This window comes from Zootermopsis nevadensis, unplaced genomic scaffold (assembly GCF_977971745.1).
Source record: "Zootermopsis nevadensis isolate Lab colony 2312 unplaced genomic scaffold, Znev_1.0 Znev_ptg000031l, whole genome shotgun sequence".
NCBI lineage: Eukaryota > Metazoa > Arthropoda > Insecta > Blattodea > Termopsidae > Zootermopsis > Zootermopsis nevadensis.
Window position 1 is genome coordinate 94479 of NW_028259163.1, and position 17143 is coordinate 111621.

The window sequence follows — 17143 nt, forward strand, 5'->3', positions numbered from 1 at the left end:
CACTTTGATCTCTTAATTATTGTTATACACATTTTGGTTAATGTGTTTTTTCAGAAATACAATGATGTGAAAACTGAGCTCCAGAAAATGTTACTAGGAAGTGGAAAATGGCTGAGTGTTAATTGAAAGCACATTATCTTGGACCAACTAAACTCCCACATACAGTATGCACACGCACATAAAGAGGGGGCGAGTGACATGGGGTTTCTTAAGAACACAGGTCAAGTTTATGGTTGAATTTGAGTTGTGATATCATGTGGGCCTGCAAAGTGATGCTGCACTGCTCTTCAGACAAGCACAAACACAGGTGACACACAATTTGCCACTCAGCAGACTCTGAAGAATTAAGTAAGCCTCTAGTACAGTGTTCCTAGAATGACAAAAAACATTCACATCCAAAATATCCAGTTTCCTGAATGCATACATACACAAACAATAACAGTAGAGATTCTTGGGCAATGACATTCCAGGCTTTTTAGAAAAATAAAGTATGTTACAAACATATTTCCAACTCAGTCCTCAGTTATGAAGATGGCGATATGCGTTCAACCCACGAACAAAGGACAAGTAGCGGCTTTGTCATTACGCGTGAATCGAGTGAAGTTATTTACTTCTCGGAATGGCACGCGTAAAATACCCACAATATTAATGCATAAACGTACTCAATTTCCCTTGCCCAAGTCACATACATTCGAATATGCAGTCAATTTCTAGCGTTCTTCTTCCAATCACCGCCCGCACAACATTCGCAAACAACTCAACACAACACAACCTCAAATGGCAAAAAATGAATATGAACGTACGTTGCAGCGTCTTAAAGGATAACCGAATGACAACAGGAAAACCATAACGATCCACACTGCAATGAATATTCTGATTTAATACCTTGGTCCAAGAGTTACGAAGGGAACTGACCCTCAGAAAACAAACGCCGCTTCTCATGAAACACAAAAACTAAAACAGGGCGTGGTCCTGCGCAGGCGCAAGACATCGTCACTTGCCAGCAGTCACAAGTTTCGTGCAAGCAGGCCGCACTCTCTCTCTCTCTCTCTCTAACCGAATTGCTCATGACTGAGCATCGTGACCCCACATGCGTTGCTTCAATAGGCCGTATTCAAAACACTCTCAATAAAGTATCACCACGGTACATAACACAGGAAAGTCAATTTCACTGCACTACACATCACTAGAAAATTATCAGGTCAAGACTTCAGATACACCTGGTGGTTTACTTTCATACTTTTACAGGTTCCCTGCGCTGAAAAAATTATTCTCTGTACATCAGAGAGAAGTAATGGTGAACACTTACCCTTCAGACGTGCTGCTGGCACATGCAGCCATTTCCTCCTGCCTCAACCTCTTTGAAGAAGGACCAGCTTCCATTGCTGTGAACATACAGCATGTATAAAGAAAAATCAAGTTGTTTTCATCTCGGATTTAAGATGAGCGGCATTTTCACAGTAAATTGAAAAGGACACGGTAATGTTTGAGATTAATATTACATCAGATCACAAAACTGCAGAGTAGTCACTTTTGTTCCGACATTCTCAATACAATAAAGTTAAAAGAATCAATCAATAATCCAAATGTAGGAATAAAACTGTATGAACCATATGTTCCCCTCAACAGAAATCTTCAGTAAAAGGCAAAAGATTTATGCGTATTGAAGGGAAACCAGAGGTTTTAAATAAGCTAAATAATGTAGAATAAAAAATTAGATAAAACCCCAAACATTTGGGAAATGTGTGATTATTGACGTTGAAAGAAATACGAGTATAATGAAATAACAGTATGTAACGACGCTATGCTGCAGAATTCCGCCCCAAAACATGTAATGACACACACCCTACCACTTACAATCTGGTACCTTGAAACAGTGGGGTGCTTCCTCAAGCATAAACTTTAACCTTTTGCAGCTGAAACTTGTGCAAATAATATTTAAAAATAAACTTTCTTTTTCTAACAAAAAACAGCCTCCTCAACTGGTGAATGCTCTTTAGCGAAATTATCAATGCTGATCAGCCTGCAAACTAGTATACCAATTCATCAATGAAGATGAACATGACAGAAATTTAAACCGATGGCAATGGTATATCACCTACGATAGATGTGACAGACAGTAAGAGTGTCCCAAGTTACAGCTGTCATTTCCATACGGTTATCTCTGCACGAATATCATAAAATGTAATTGTTATGCATTGAGGGAATTTCTATAAAAACCCATATTATATTGGACCAAATTGTATCCTTGTATTTAAATACATGCTAAAAAGCTGTGATTACAATAAAAAAGTCATTCAAATTCTGAATGAAAGTTCTGTAACAAGTGAATAATATGGGCATGTGAATTCTTGCAAAGCAGAAGCAGGCTCCTGACCAGCACATCAACATCCAGTCACAATCCCTGCAAGATTTCAACACTGGTATAGTGAAGATAGTTTCAACAGATGTTCTCAAACAAAATGAACAACAGCAAGACCAGCAAAGAACATTCACATAGAAGACACACTGCACACAACCCATAAATTTCTCCTTCAAGTAGATTATGCAATCATAATCTACAAAGTCACCAAATTTCTAGTACTTTCCTTCTGCAACCATGACAGGCCCAATATAGACAAGTGGGTGGGGAGTGGAAATATTCTACTTGAGTGTGCCCTTTGCAATGCAGACAAATCACATATTGGATTAACCGACAATTCATCCTTAAATAGGAATGATCATACCAGACGTGGATTACAACTTAACTCAAAGGGCAACGAGAAGCTTGTGCAACTCACTGCTAATTAGATTAGGTGCAAACTCCATACCTGTAATCACTGATGTAAGATCTAACCCTTCTTTTAGGCTTAAGCCCAAATCTGTCACCAAATACCTGAAAGATGTCTACATCAATGCTAATAAACCAGTTCTAAATTCAGAATACAATCAAGATAACAATTCTGTGGTGCACCATCATAACATAAGAGGACTTTCAAACAAAACTGATCAACTATCAGTGTCCATTAATAATAAATACACACCCTAATCTGTGTTTAACCCAACACCACAGGTAAAACTTGAAAATGTTACTTTTGGAGGTACTTACTCTATACGAAATATGGTAAAAGAAGGTGCAAGTATTATTGCCAAAAAGAACCTAAAATTTGATTAGATAAATGTATTGTGTCACTAAAATAACAAGAAATAGACGCTGCATTGTGCAATTGGAATCTAAACATTCCAACATATATGTCCTAGCTATACATAGAGCCCCCACCGGCAATGCTGACTTTCCTAAACAAGTTAGAGAGCATTATAAATTATCTTTATAAACCTACAGCAGAACATGTAATCTGTGGTCCCATTATCATTAATACAAATTATCTTATTGAAAGTTACCATAAAAATGTGTAAAATGCCCGACTAGCATCTTTCAATGTCATGGCAATAGTTAATTTCCCCATAAAAATTCAAAATTACTCCATCTGATCACGATGTACAACTTCTAGTAATATTAATAATAAAAAAGTCGATCTCCAGTTATCGTAAGTATAGAATATCAATCAGACTCAGAAATGAAGACACTATTAAAGAATGTATAACACATCCAATGAAAATGTGCACTCAGTATTAAACAGCCTTGATGTAGATTAAAAATTCAACATATTCCTAAATAATCTCTTAAAAATGTATAAGCAAGTTTCACCATCAAAACAGTGATAAAATATCTGAAAAGAATGATTGGATCACAAAGATAAAAAAAGATTACCTAATTTGTCAATAGTGCAACAACCAAGTAATGAAAATTCACTGCAAGAAATATTATAACATACTTACTTGCTCGAGGTCTAAATCAGATTAAATGTGACAACCAGACTAAACAGCCTCGAGCAGACCAACAAAATAAAAGCAGTCTGGAAAACATGAAAGAAATAAATCAGGGAAATATTCTACAGAAATATTGACCTCTTTAATAAAGATAAATGATAATGTAATAAAAAATATTAAGCTCTTAGCCAATTATTTCTTAACAAATACAGAAAAGATTAATAATCACGCTACAAAACAGAAGCAGAAGTCACAACAAAATATCTTTGTCAAACAATCCCAAACACACGAAGTAGAATGATGGTGCCATCGTCGTCGCGACCAGAGATGACATTATCAGAAACGCAGAGAGAACCCCTATTCTTGTCAGCACTCCATTGTCCACACTATGCGCACACTTATAACGTATACCATTATTCGCGAGACTGTATTCAAACGTTCAACAGTCGACATACAAAGAACATCTCCACGATGCATTACCTTGATTTTCCCTTCTACGTTCTTTGGTCACCACACTCGAATACGTCACAATATTCCATGAAAGCATTCATAGCACGGACACAACATCAACAACACGAAGCTAAGAGTGCACGTGGTTTACGACAGCAATGAAAGCGACGTCGTGCGTTTAATCGGCCAGAGTAAATTGTCAGTGACCTAGAAAGTGGTCGAAAATCAGGTTAAAGTTCTGATACTGTTACTATATAGTACGCGGGTTTACGGAACAATGAAACAACAATAACAAATCAAAATTATATTCACGACGGAATTAGGGGGAGGCTAAATTCCGAAAATGCCTGCTACTGCTCAGTTCAAAATATTTTGTCTTCACGTTTGATTTCTAAGAACCTGAAGATTAAAATATACGAAACAATAATTCTGCCAGTTGTCTTGCATCGGTGCAAAACGTGGTCTCTCACTCTAAGGGAGGATATTTGGGCCTAGGAGAGAAGACGATGGGGTCTGGAGAAAACTGCATAATGAACTTCAAAATTTATATTCCTCCCCCAATATTGTCAGGGTGATTAAATCGAGAAGAATGAGATGGGCGGGGCATGTAGCTCACATGGATGAGACAAGAGGTGTGCACCGGGTACTGGTTGGGAAACCTGAAGGGAAGAGACCGCTGGGTAGACCTAGACGTAGATGGGAGGATAATGTCAGGCGGGATCTATGGGAGATAGGAGTTGACGGAGCCTGGATTTTGTTGGCCCAGGACAGGGCTTCGGTTAATTCGGTGATGAACCTTCGGGTTCGGTAAGCCATATAGTCAATTAGTTGGCTTCATAAGATATCATTTGCAAATAATATGTCGTGTAATTTGAAAGATGCAGTGTTGACAACCTTCTCTGACCCTTCAAAGTCCGGGCGTGCTGACCTCAGCGGGCCATTTGCAGCTGTGCATGTAATTGAAGACGAAACAATAAACTTGTCTTCAGTGGACAAGATAAAGACTTCCTGTCGCCCATATCAAAACAGTTGGCGATGGAAATCTTGAATACGTATAAAAAGGTTTGCAATAACTACAAAATGCTTACCAAACCCCTTTCACCTTCTTATAGCTAATTACGTCTGTGTTACATTTGGTTAGTATCAGCCCTATAATTAGATGCGCGTACATAGGTATTCAACAATTAGTCAGATGCCAAGGTAACCCGCTCTAAAAAATGTCGAGCAAATGTGTGGAAACAAGCGACGAAGGTGAGGCTTGAGTCATTAAATTGGTAATATTTGTCTCCTTGGCAACCTTAGATTTGTGCTGATGAGGAAATATCTTGATCACGTCCTGCTTGCAAAATGGCGAATTAAACACGTCTATGACGCAAAACCTTCTCTGAATACTTTGATATTCAGCTAGTCAAGAAATTTGTTTCTCTTACGCACTACAAAGGCTCATTTCCACACTCACAGAAGATTAGGAGAGAAATGCATCTGCCAGAACATCATGCAGAAGTGATGGAATGATGACTGTAGTTGCTAAGGAGCTAGTTACTATGAGAAACTGGCAGAGTGCTGGGGCCACCAACCTGGTCACAAATACTTAGACACTCTGTACTGTGGACGTGGGGATTCCCCACTAAGTAAAGGAGAGCCAACCAAAATGCCTTACCTTGAGGAAACATCTCTCCATGACACACCAGCAGCAATCTCTATGAAACAACTTTAACAAGCAGAAACAGAACAGAATAAAGAACGCAACTTACCACAGAGGCCATTCCACAAAACAATACTTTTATATCTGACATTACGTCAATAAACAGTTTTACGAGATGCGTTTTAGTGCACGCTGATTACTGAATTGACAGCGTGTCTACACAACAATTTCTCGTTGTGGTCACAATGTTTATTAAGATCCCGGGACCCCTGCAACATGATAATCATATGCTGATTGACTATCCAATATCAAGATCAATAAAACATGCAAAGGTACCTTCTACCTCCAAGATTCATACGCAAAGGAATCTTCACTCACAGACGGCTCGAACACATCCTGCGAAAGAGCTATACCACTTAAATTCCTCTCCCTTCCATTTCAGAATGTGCTTCTAAACCTGGTAAAAAAACTGTGTTTCTACTCTAGCTCAGACATCCCATGCTTCCTGGTAAATAACTCATATGAATATCGTAAAGCATTTGCAATGGGTCCATGCGAAAGTTATCTGCTTCAAACATGTACACGACTTAGCAGTCTTGTCTCTTACATTCAAGCACTTAAAGAGACACTAGTGAAGATTAAAAATTAAGGTTGAAGCATGTAGTGGTCCTCAACAAACCATTCAACTTAAAAAAATGTGCTGATGCAGTGTCAACCTCAATATATGTCAATAAATGTTTACCAGTCTGATAGCTTTTCTGATAAAGATTCATATGCAAAGGAATCTTTACTCACAGACAGCTCGAACACTCTAATATTTTAACAAACATCCTGCAAAAGAGCTATACCACAAGAAATACAACAACCAAGTTACAAAGGGCATTGTAATGATAAACAGTGCCACATATTATTGGACAGACTGAACTCTATCACATGACAAGCACATCTAATACATCACATTGCTCGTGTACTTACACAATGCACGTCAAATTGAGAAAGATACATCTGTAGCAGACAGGAGTGCCCTTCATGATCTCAGCCAATTTTCTGTTGTGATATGAAGTGAGCCTGCCAAGTGTACTGAACATAATCCACTGATTTCCTGGCAAGCAGTAGGCTGGTCAGGTGGCAGACAGCTTTCCCCCGAGTAAAATCCCAAGGATCAATTAACCTTCTTCTCCTCAGCTATTCCCAGAAAGATAAAATGCATTCACTTTTAACTATCAACTTCCCCCCCCCTGACACAAATGCAAAAACAAACATCAATCTGATGACGCAGTTGATTAAATATGTACTTTGTTCTGGGGGCACACCACACATGCAGCATTGCTAAACAAGCATAATTCACGTTCCAAGGCGAACATATTTAAATTCTTCAAGTAACTGTACAAGGCACCAAACCCGCAAAATAATAAACACTTCTCAGTATATAAATGTCACTTTTCAATGCCTCGTGGCGTTCATTTAATCATTCCTCGACAATCATCGACACATAAACTCAATCGACAAACGAGAACACCCCATAATTTCCAGTCTCTTATTCCGTAACCTAATAACAGCTACGAAGATCACTGTTCGCACACAGAAACTTACAGCAATGATTCTTGCATTATGGCATTTTAAGACTGAATATTTGCCATTATGAACTCAAATAAATTTAGCAGGCAAACATGTTCCACGGCAAAACACTAACAACTCACCACACATAAACTAAATACGTCAGTCATACCACACCTCCAAGACTCAAAAGACTAGATTCACCCAACAAATCTTACCAACTTCTGACTTCATTGCTCTCTCTCTGCGAACTTGGCCACAGCGAATTCTAGTAGCGAGCCCAATAAACTACGTATTGAGCGGGAAAGATAAGGGCATAACTGATCGAACCAGAATCCGAAACTACCAAACGCCTCGTAACCGAAGTAACGTACGAGACTGCGGAGGACGACGTCGGCAGTTCGAGACCCAGAGATACTTAGAGTAGTATTAAGTTATAGAAATAAAACGAGGGCAGAAACGGGTTTGGTATTGTATGCTTTACCTTCCCGATTTCTGCCCTCTAAAAAAAATACTGAGGGTTTCGTGGGTGGGATATGGGAGCCTAAGATGAGAGGAAGGAGGGGTTATGCAAAAATATATTTATGAGGGAGCAGCCAAGGTGGTCTACCAACACCAAGCACACATCATATCATATATAATTTCCAGGTCAACAATCTTTAACCAAAACCACGTGTTCAAAGCATTGGAATCAAAAAAGAAAGAATCCAGCCATTTACACAAGTTTTAAAACACAAAAGTCTGATTCAGCAACTTTAAATACTGAACTGATGTGAGGCAGATTTCTTTTTTTATGTATTTCACTGCAATGCTTTTACAACACTGTATTTAATTTGTAACCGTGATGTGCATACACCTTGATAAGTACTTGTGATGATTGTTGTGGTTCTTCAAAGTCTTTGAGTTCTTCATGGACAGCCAGAAGGACTTGAGCAGAAATCTGAACCACGGTTCTCTGTTTTATTGTGCCCCCTCCCTTTCAGGCAAAATCCTCAGGCTGTTTCCCTTCCACAGAATGTAGGGTTGTAGTTTTAAATTTCTCTTTCTTTATAAAAATATGGAATTTCTTCTGCTTAATTGAGCTCAGAGTCCAGTTCAGCATTTAATACTTATATATATTTTCAAAATGCAAAGTAGATTGAAAGGAAAAATTTGAAGTGAAGCTTATAACAGATTCTTCACCTATTTCATTTTGCCTCCTCTTGTCATCTAATCTTCAGAAATCCATAGCTCTGTTCCTTGTAGAGAACAGTTTATTTTATGTTTAGGTGTTTTATAATAGAGTGCTTATAATCTTTCATTTAATTATGTCTTAAAATGTGCTCATTTCCCAATTCTGCATTTAATACATTACGAGTTGCAAAATACAGGAAATTAAAACATTTTATACATTAATAATAATCAATTGACTGTTGAAAAATAAGGAGAAAGGCAAATTTAAAATGCTGAAGAGTGATGTGAGGAGGATGTTAACTGCAAAGTAAAAGTTAAAATGTAATTCCCACTATTAATTGTTAAAGTTTTTACTGCTTGTTGTAAGGATTAATTTGCAGTCCACCTTGAATCTTAATTTCCCCTTTGCGAAGGGGTGGGGCACCACAGTCATTATGTAGCACAGTAAGGTTAAGTGTAGAATTTTTTAGGAATGAAGCAAAGAATTACTCTGTTTTAAGTTATATGTCTTTGCAGCTATGCGTGTGCAGTTTTACAATTTTTGTTAGCAATAATGTTCATAATGTAGCAATATCAAGCAGTTGTAGTGTTTAACGGACAGACAGATTATGTAAAGCTGATGGCAAAAATCGTATTAAGAAGTAGTTTGAAGAAGAGGGGATGTTACTGAAATGGTTGTGAGAGTGTGAACCAGGTTGAGCAACTATGAATGTAAACACACACAGAAACAGTTGTGTAATGCCCACTTGTCATGTTGGTGTAAGATCTTTGTCTTGAATGTTATAAAAAGGAGAGAGTAGTCAGATTGAGATATGTCGTTGTCTACTTTGAATTAATTTTGTTTCCCTTAACCTGACATGTGGACTCATTGTAGACAGTTCAATGTTTAATTCCGTGTTCATAAAGAACATGCATAGGAAAACTTTGAAAGCATAATATTGTACCTTAAATGAGCATAAGAGTTTCAGCAAGATCTGGGTTATTATTTGGTAGGGTAGGATGGGGCATTTAACAATTCTGAATCAATTAAATCTTGTAACTGAATATTTTACGTGAGTACGATTATGAATATGAAGAAGTAACAATTTGAAACACAATGAATAGGCCATATACAATTTGAGTACTTTGCTGAAAGATCGTTAAGACAATAATAATTTTATAAAATCTGGAGGAATACATTTGTATGGATTGTAATGAAAGTTGCATCAACTTTTTAGTTTAAACTCAAATGAATTAGACTGTCTTTGAAAGGACTGATTTTGGGATCTATGTATTTCAATCCCCTTGGTAGAAAATTTTGCGACTGTGAGAGCTGTTAAATGTTTTTCGTTCTAATTGAAATCAAGGGGGCTCTTTTACAACTACATGTTTAAGTTCCACTGATAACAATGATGAATCAGATTTATCAGATTTGGCTTTGACCAGAAAATACAGGAAACTATGTGAAACAATTTTCTCTATTTATAATATCATTTGCTGCGGGTGGTAGGAATGACGTTGTTGGCAGGTGCGAGGGCAGACACCCCTAGACCAGACACAGCAAACACAGAGCCTGCCAAGGGTTGCTGCTTTTGTTCCTCGGCGGTAAGTCCCAGTCGAGAAGTAGTGACGTACAGAATTTCCCTATCGGGGCCCCCAAAAGTCACAGACGTGACTCGGCTGGCTGGGATGTGCACGCTCTGTATTAGCTCACCAGAATCAGGATCCACATTGATAACCTAAAAGAGAATAATCTTATTGCTTTACCATTTTACCCTTTCTTAATCCTCAAGGTGAATAGCCTCCTGGCTTATTATCAAAACCTGCGTTACATTTCATGGAAACACATGAAATATATAAACAAATACTAAACGATTATCATGGGGTATAATGTTGAAAAATCTCTGTTCTGGTAAACTGTTTTGAAAACCATAGAAGAGATGCTTTCAATAAAATCTCAATAGGCTGCACAGGTATTCTGGCCCAGAATTGGGCTCACCATGGAAAGACAATATAAGTAATTGACATGTCCCCTAATTTTATGGACAGAAAGTATTATTTGAGGAAATTTATAGAAACAAATTCTTTCAAGAGAGTGATTATCTGTTCTGTTCTCCACATTCACATGCCTAAGTAATTGTGAACGTTCTAGCTGATATAAAAAACAATATGTTGCTACATGTAGGTCACAGGCAATGTATGCACATAAGCGTATCTCTTCAACATAATATTTACTTATTGACTCTTACCTACTCAATCTTAAAAGAGAGCGGGAAAACTGCTAATATACGCACATTTCATTGTAATCACTAAAATTAATGCCATGTTATTGCCAATCATAATAAATTAGAAATACGGATTTGGTGTGGCTTCTATCAGTTTTAAAATCTTCCATGAGAATCCAATACATTGTTTGAAATTTGAAACCAGGACAATTGTGGAACCTCGGGGAACAAACATGTCCCTTCACTCCCTTAAGAAAGAAAAATTCATGTGGGCCTCCAAAGTTTAGTACCTGGTAAATACGTTCATGCATCTTACAGACAATTCTGTTGAATTGTTTACTTGTAGGAAGGTGTAACGTTAAGATCTGTACAGACCTGGCTGCCATCAAAACAAGCAATCCATAAATTTCCTCTGGAATCTATAGTCATTCCATCTGGGTGACCTGGAACTCCATTCTCTGCAAGATTGAAAACTTTTCTCCTCTTAGCTGGAAATAAGTAAATTTAAAATCAGTCATTAAACATTTAAGCTAATTATTTCTATCAAGGGGAACTCTTAGTACGTAAAATGTTGGTACCTCTTTTCTAGTTTTCTGTCATTCGTAGCGTCCTCTCACTTTCACGGACAGTGACTGGGTCATACAATAACCAGTTTCGGGTATTCTCAATAAGTGACTGATGTGTGTTAGTGTTACTTCTGCACAGACCCACTCTTCGCCAATCTCGTGTGCAAGCTAAATTCTTCCGCTCTTTCTGCTGTTGAGGCCCTTTGACTCAACATTTTATCATAATGCATTGAAATGTGCGCCATTTACGTGTGAGCCGCATCACAATTGCGATACAAACCATCACTTTTCATGTCATTGCGGATAATGTCAGCTTCATAACCACTTCCAGTCATGTCAATGAGACACATTTTTAGGGTTACACTATAACTTCCATTTCCAGCAAAGACTGTGTATAAAGACATCTCTGACACAGATATACTTACTTTTCTTTGTCTCTTAAACATCTGGGAAAGTGAGTCATAAGAACTTGGCTTACTCATTCATGCACATTTCATCTTTGTTGCCATGTATTCTATTCTCCTGAACCAGGCATTCATTACGCTTCAGAGTAAGCAAAGAATGTGTTCTGGCACATCCTGTCTGCCATCTATCAGTGGCCATACAAGGTATTCATGCTGCCACCTATTAATGGTAATATAAACCAGAGTCTAAACTCATTAGAGCAACACATTTTTCCCACTGGCGTTAAAAGTGAGGTTGGTGATAACTAGACTGTTTACTTTGTGGCATATTTGCACTTACTAATTCATTATAGTGCCAGATTATCAAGTACAGTGGTTGGAAGATAAAGGGTTAATGAAAAGGTAGTGGTCCTTGCTGCCTCCACCATCAGGGCAATTGCTTATCACTCTGATGATGGAGGGAACAAGGCCCTCTGAAACGTCAGTATACTTCTACCGGCCTACACGGCGAAACAACCCAGGAAGACAGCCATCTTCATTATTCCTTCCAGACATACATTTTTCTCGCATCTTACAGACAGATGGCTCTTTCTGTGGCACAGTTTTACTTTCAAAGTACCAAAAATCAGCAACACGTGCGGATTCTCTCACAAATCACGGTGAGATTCTCTGACCTTTATCTTTACGAGTTAATAAAACTGTCATTCTGTATTGGTGGTCGGAACTACCAACATTTTAACAGAATAATACAGACAGAGCGGTGGAAAACCTGGAACTAGGTCCATTAGTGTAGACTAGCAAAACTCCTCTCGTCAGCTCACAAAATTGACGTTCTGATGTGCATGGACGACCATAAGTTTCAAAGTCCTGTTCACTGGTACCTTGAGTAAACAAGTTGATGGAACTATCTGCTATAACGCAGGCCTAGTAACTGCCAGCATCCGTTCACTCACCAATCGTGGCTTGTTCTAGATCAAAGTCAAAGACATCCACCTGGCCAGTCGCTGTATCGATGAAGTACATGAGAGTGTTGTCGTCGTTCCATGCCAGACCATTGGAAATACTCACTGGCGACACTTCAGTGACAGGATTATTGTCTGCTTGCAGGAGATAGAATGAGCCTTGATCTGGAGTGACGTAACCAACTACGGGCTCAGGGCCCATTGTGCCTGAAAACATGCATGAAGCAGTGATCAAGATTGTTGACTGTAATTTCCACCCAAACAAGTTTTAAAAAGCCCCTACGGTCACATTGGTTGTGGTACGCAAGCTACCATTCGGGAACCAGAGCTTTCAGAGAACACTGTGAGCCTTTACTGTAGCTTCATGTGGCTGTTATAAAACTTCTGATTAATCCTGAAGGATAGTTTCCCAAACCATTTGAAAATGTTTAAATTTAGCATTGCAAGGGATTGTTTCCCTCACTCTCTCACTTCACGCAGACAACAACTAGCAGTGTTTATTATCAAAGTGCCTGTCCCAACTGTAGAGATAATTGTGAGGCACAGTTAATTAACTGATATGTAATTTCTACACTCTGATGCATCGTTCTTCTCGTATGTGTGTTGGGCATTCTCATTCAAAACAATTATGATCTAAGTCATTCAATTTTCATACATTTGCAAACAGTAGCTTGCTCTGGTACAACCAAATAAGTTGAATTCATAATACATAGAGATGTAACTTATTTTGTAGACTGCCTTTCAAGTTTACATTTAAGAAGACGTGCGTTCGTACTTATAATGTCTTCTTTCCAGCAAGCTAGCTCTATACAAAAGTATTGTTACCACTGACTCAATTTTGAATATAAGTAAATTTCCTTTAAATGTTTATGATTGCTCGGCCTATCGAGGTATGCCCTGCCGTCACGGAACCCGGCAGTCATTATCGCGTCACAAAAGCAGGCCATTCCATTGCAAACCCCTCTCTCTTCCTGTCATGTGTTCTGGCCAAACTTCTTTATGCATTTCTCATTTCCCCAAAGAATGCTGTACCCCATCCACTTCATCGTTCTTGAGTTACACAACATTAGATTAGTTTAAATAATGATCTCATTATCATTTATACTTCACTCTGTGCTCATATCACTTCCTGTCTTTTAGGCCCAAATACTATTCTCGGCGTTGGCAAGTTTCGCCCAGGGTACGTACCTGCCCACAGGCGTCCTCTAGCATCAGCTTTCCCATCATTCCACCTGTTTCCAGATTTGTCTGCACTTGTCTCCACAGTTGCAATAACTGAGACGTTCCTGCTGTTCGCTGAACCGTCAAAGGTTGCATTTTCTTGGTTCCAGTTGAACACAATCACTTCATGCCCACGAGTTGTCAGCAACTGCTGAGTCTTCGTTCCTTGGACTGGTATCACCAGACTGACCCCACCTCCAGCTGGAAAAAGGATGAAACAAGTCCTTAAAATGGGTCCAAGCATACCAACATACTAGCACTTAATAGCCAAAATTATGTCCGCGGTACGCAGAGGAGCGTCCTAATAAATAATAGGGACGAGAGATTCATAAGCAAAACAGTGTAATATGCCACAACAATCACAAAAGGAAATTATTAGAATGTTAATGACCCAGAAGAAGATGACAAAAATAAATCGAGTCCCATGGTCAGACTGTCTGTGACAGGAAATGTTAAACTTTGTGTTTCTCAGGGAGAGCGAGTGTTTGACTTGTGTTATCCACGCCATAACATGAACTGGGGATAAATCGTATTAGGTTAAATTTCTGCGTTGTTAATTTGTTGCGGTCCGCGTTATTTGTGGTGTGCTGATGTGTCCCACGGACTGCTACCAGCTAATACTGGATTCATTTGCATTGCATTTAATTATTTTCTCAGTCAAGAATATTTGGTACCCCAGCACGTTCAATTATGTGAGGTCCTAAAATTATGACACCAATTTTAATGACTATACTGCCTTCAGTCCGTTCCGCTGAGTATCGATTTCTTTTTTTTGTTGTATACTTAGCAATTATGACCTTTCATCCGTAACAGACATTTCTGAACACGCGCTGCTGTCCAGGTTGGTAAGTCTGTAATAGGACGCGCGCAACATAGCTAAAGATGTGCCCATTTGGGAGGTCACTGAATTGAATTGAATTTTGAAACCGGCCACGACCCTTCAGGTACAACACTTTCCGCTTCTCCGAATGTGATAAAAATTATGCCATTCAAAGCTCAGTGACATCCGCAGTTGATACAGCATAATGAAATAGCGTACACTAACCGAACTGCGCATGCGTTACTCTCTCACTAGATGGGTCGTACTTGTTGACGAGTTTTGATTCGATGTCGACGAAGAACAGAACTCCGGTTTCTGAATCCCAGTGGGGGCCTTCGCCGTGCACCACAGGCCCTGTCACTGGCGTCACGGAGGGACTAGCCCCTTCACAGAACCTGCCGAGAAATAAGACGAAAGTAGCTTAAAGTAGGATGGAAAGTTTTGTAAAAATTTTGTGTCTGCGTACAATTTCTCATAAAACGTGGCGGGAGCTTCGTCTCGGAATTGGATGTGACGCGACTACGCGCTCGGATAGAAGCAGCTTAGAATTACGTAACGCGCGCACACAACCGCTTCAATGACATTCACTTTCACTTTTTCCTGCTTCGCCGCGGCTCGGGTCTGAGATTCAGGAGGAGACAAACATTAAAAAGAAACAGATAAACTAAGCGGGCGACTTCGGACTGCGGCCATGTCCTGAAGGTAAAGCTCATTTGACTTCCGTGTCTGCAGAAAATTAATGACTGCCCCTTCATAAACCAACCCCCCCCCTTGCCCCTAATGCTTGTTCCAAAACCAAATTCGCATATTAAGAAGGTCTGCAACTGCATTCAACATTTTCCTTCCGTGAGATCAGTGGAGCTCTGATTTAATTTCGTTTTAAATTTATAATAAATTACGCTTCTTCGACTCGAGTTCTCGGTACCAAATTGCACTCAAGCCGCGTCATGAGTCCTCGTGGCGATTCACAAAATGCGAGCTGTTCGACGTCGCATTTGCAAGCGCCCCCGAGACTTCGCCCTTCATTTATCTCGGCGGGTTCCTCCTAGGACAACGCGAGCCACGTACCTGCCGAGGACCAGGAACAGAAGCACGACGCCTCTGCAATTCGCCATCTCCACGTTTCGACTGAATTTCGGCCGGGCGAAACGTCGCGCTTTATAGGACACCAAGTGCCGGAGGGTTCCTGTTTGCTCAGCTGTAGCACAAAAACATTTGCGTAATGTCAGGGGTAACCAAGACGTGAGTCGTGCAAAAACGAGGCCACAGCTGTCGGGACCCCACTTCAATCAGGGACAGGCGAACCGACGCTTTTGAGACTACGCGGTCCTCCTCTCTCTCTCTCCGTTCCTCTCTTCCGCTTTATTTTCTCCAGTTTCTCCTTATCTTATTGCTTCCATCTTCATGTCCTCCTGCTCCGCTTTGATCACTCGATGTTTTGAACGTAGCCTAACCTAACCTTTCGTTCCGGTCAGCGTGAAACTGTTTCGACACTCTTCGTCCTCTCGCTGTGCCGAAACGACGAATTTCACAGGGACCCAAATTAAACTTCAGCGCTCGATCGATAAATAAGCCTTTCGTCTTTAATTCACGTCACGTCACGTTCTCGGGGCAGCAATTATACAAATATGGCCGCCTTCCGGGTTGTTCCGCCGCGCAGAACTTTACCGACGTTTAAGAAGTGCTTGCTGCCCCCATCAAGACGCCTCTGAAACGTCGGTAAACCTCTACCAGGCTACACGGCGCGAGAACTACGTATTTAAATCGCGTATTCTTGTCTCGGTGGGAAAAATTAAGTTTCGATATATCGATTCCAGAAAGTCGCAAAACTGTTGTGTCCGTGGCCTAAGCCGTTTTCGTCCTGGCACTTCACGAACGGAACCCAAAACCCGAAGCCTCTTCAGGGCGGATTAGTTAGGAAGACGTTCACGGGCTTCAACTCCACGTTTTTCTGTTTCGTCTTCATCCCCTAGGGATTAGGCTGTCCCGCTACTTGGATGTTAAGGACGCGTGCGAAAAGCAACTTCTTCGTTAACCGAGTCTTCCACATTTGACTTAAAACATCCGCACTTTTCGTATCTTCAGTTCATTTTCTAGCCAATTTCTTCAGACAGGAATTTGTAATTTGTTTATTTTCTTCTTGGGAGCGTGTGTAGACTTTTTTATATATCGTGAGCTTTGTGTTGTTGTTATTATTTAATTGGTGCCGGCTGTGTGTAGTGAAGAATAAGAAGGCCTTTGCCCCACAGAGAAATGTCGCAGTTCGAAAGCATTTGAAACTCTGAAATGTTGGTTAGTCACCGGGACTTCGAGGCTCTCGCTCTGTCCGAG

At 39.8% G+C, this 17143-nt stretch overlaps 1 protein-coding gene and 1 pseudogene across 2 annotated transcripts in view; both read right to left on the reverse strand.

Annotated features, from left to right (window-relative positions):
- The window catches only part of LOC147872010 (regucalcin-like), a 34056-nt gene extending 18017 nt beyond the window's left edge, over positions 1-16039 (reverse strand). Inside the window, exons 1-7 of one of the 2 annotated variants that reach the window (XM_087359392.1) lie at positions 15881-16039; positions 15038-15207; positions 13960-14193; positions 12763-12978; positions 11215-11327; positions 6881-10353; positions 1310-1385 (exon numbers count right to left, since the gene is read on the reverse strand). In XM_087359392.1, coding sequence (XP_087215518.1) covers positions 10105-10353; positions 11215-11327; positions 12763-12978; positions 13960-14193; positions 15038-15207; positions 15881-15927 — 1029 coding nt within the window. In that variant the 5' untranslated portion in view covers positions 15928-16039 and the 3' untranslated portion in view covers positions 1310-1385; positions 6881-10104. Of the gene's footprint in view, positions 1-1309; positions 1386-3819; positions 10354-11214; positions 11328-12762; positions 12979-13959; positions 14194-15037; positions 15208-15880 lie in introns of both variants that reach the window. The other variant, XM_087359391.1, reaches the window with a different exon arrangement.
- On the reverse strand, positions 1571-1683 carry LOC147872011 (U5 spliceosomal RNA; annotated as a pseudogene).
- Positions 16040-17143: the final 1104 nt, after the last annotated feature.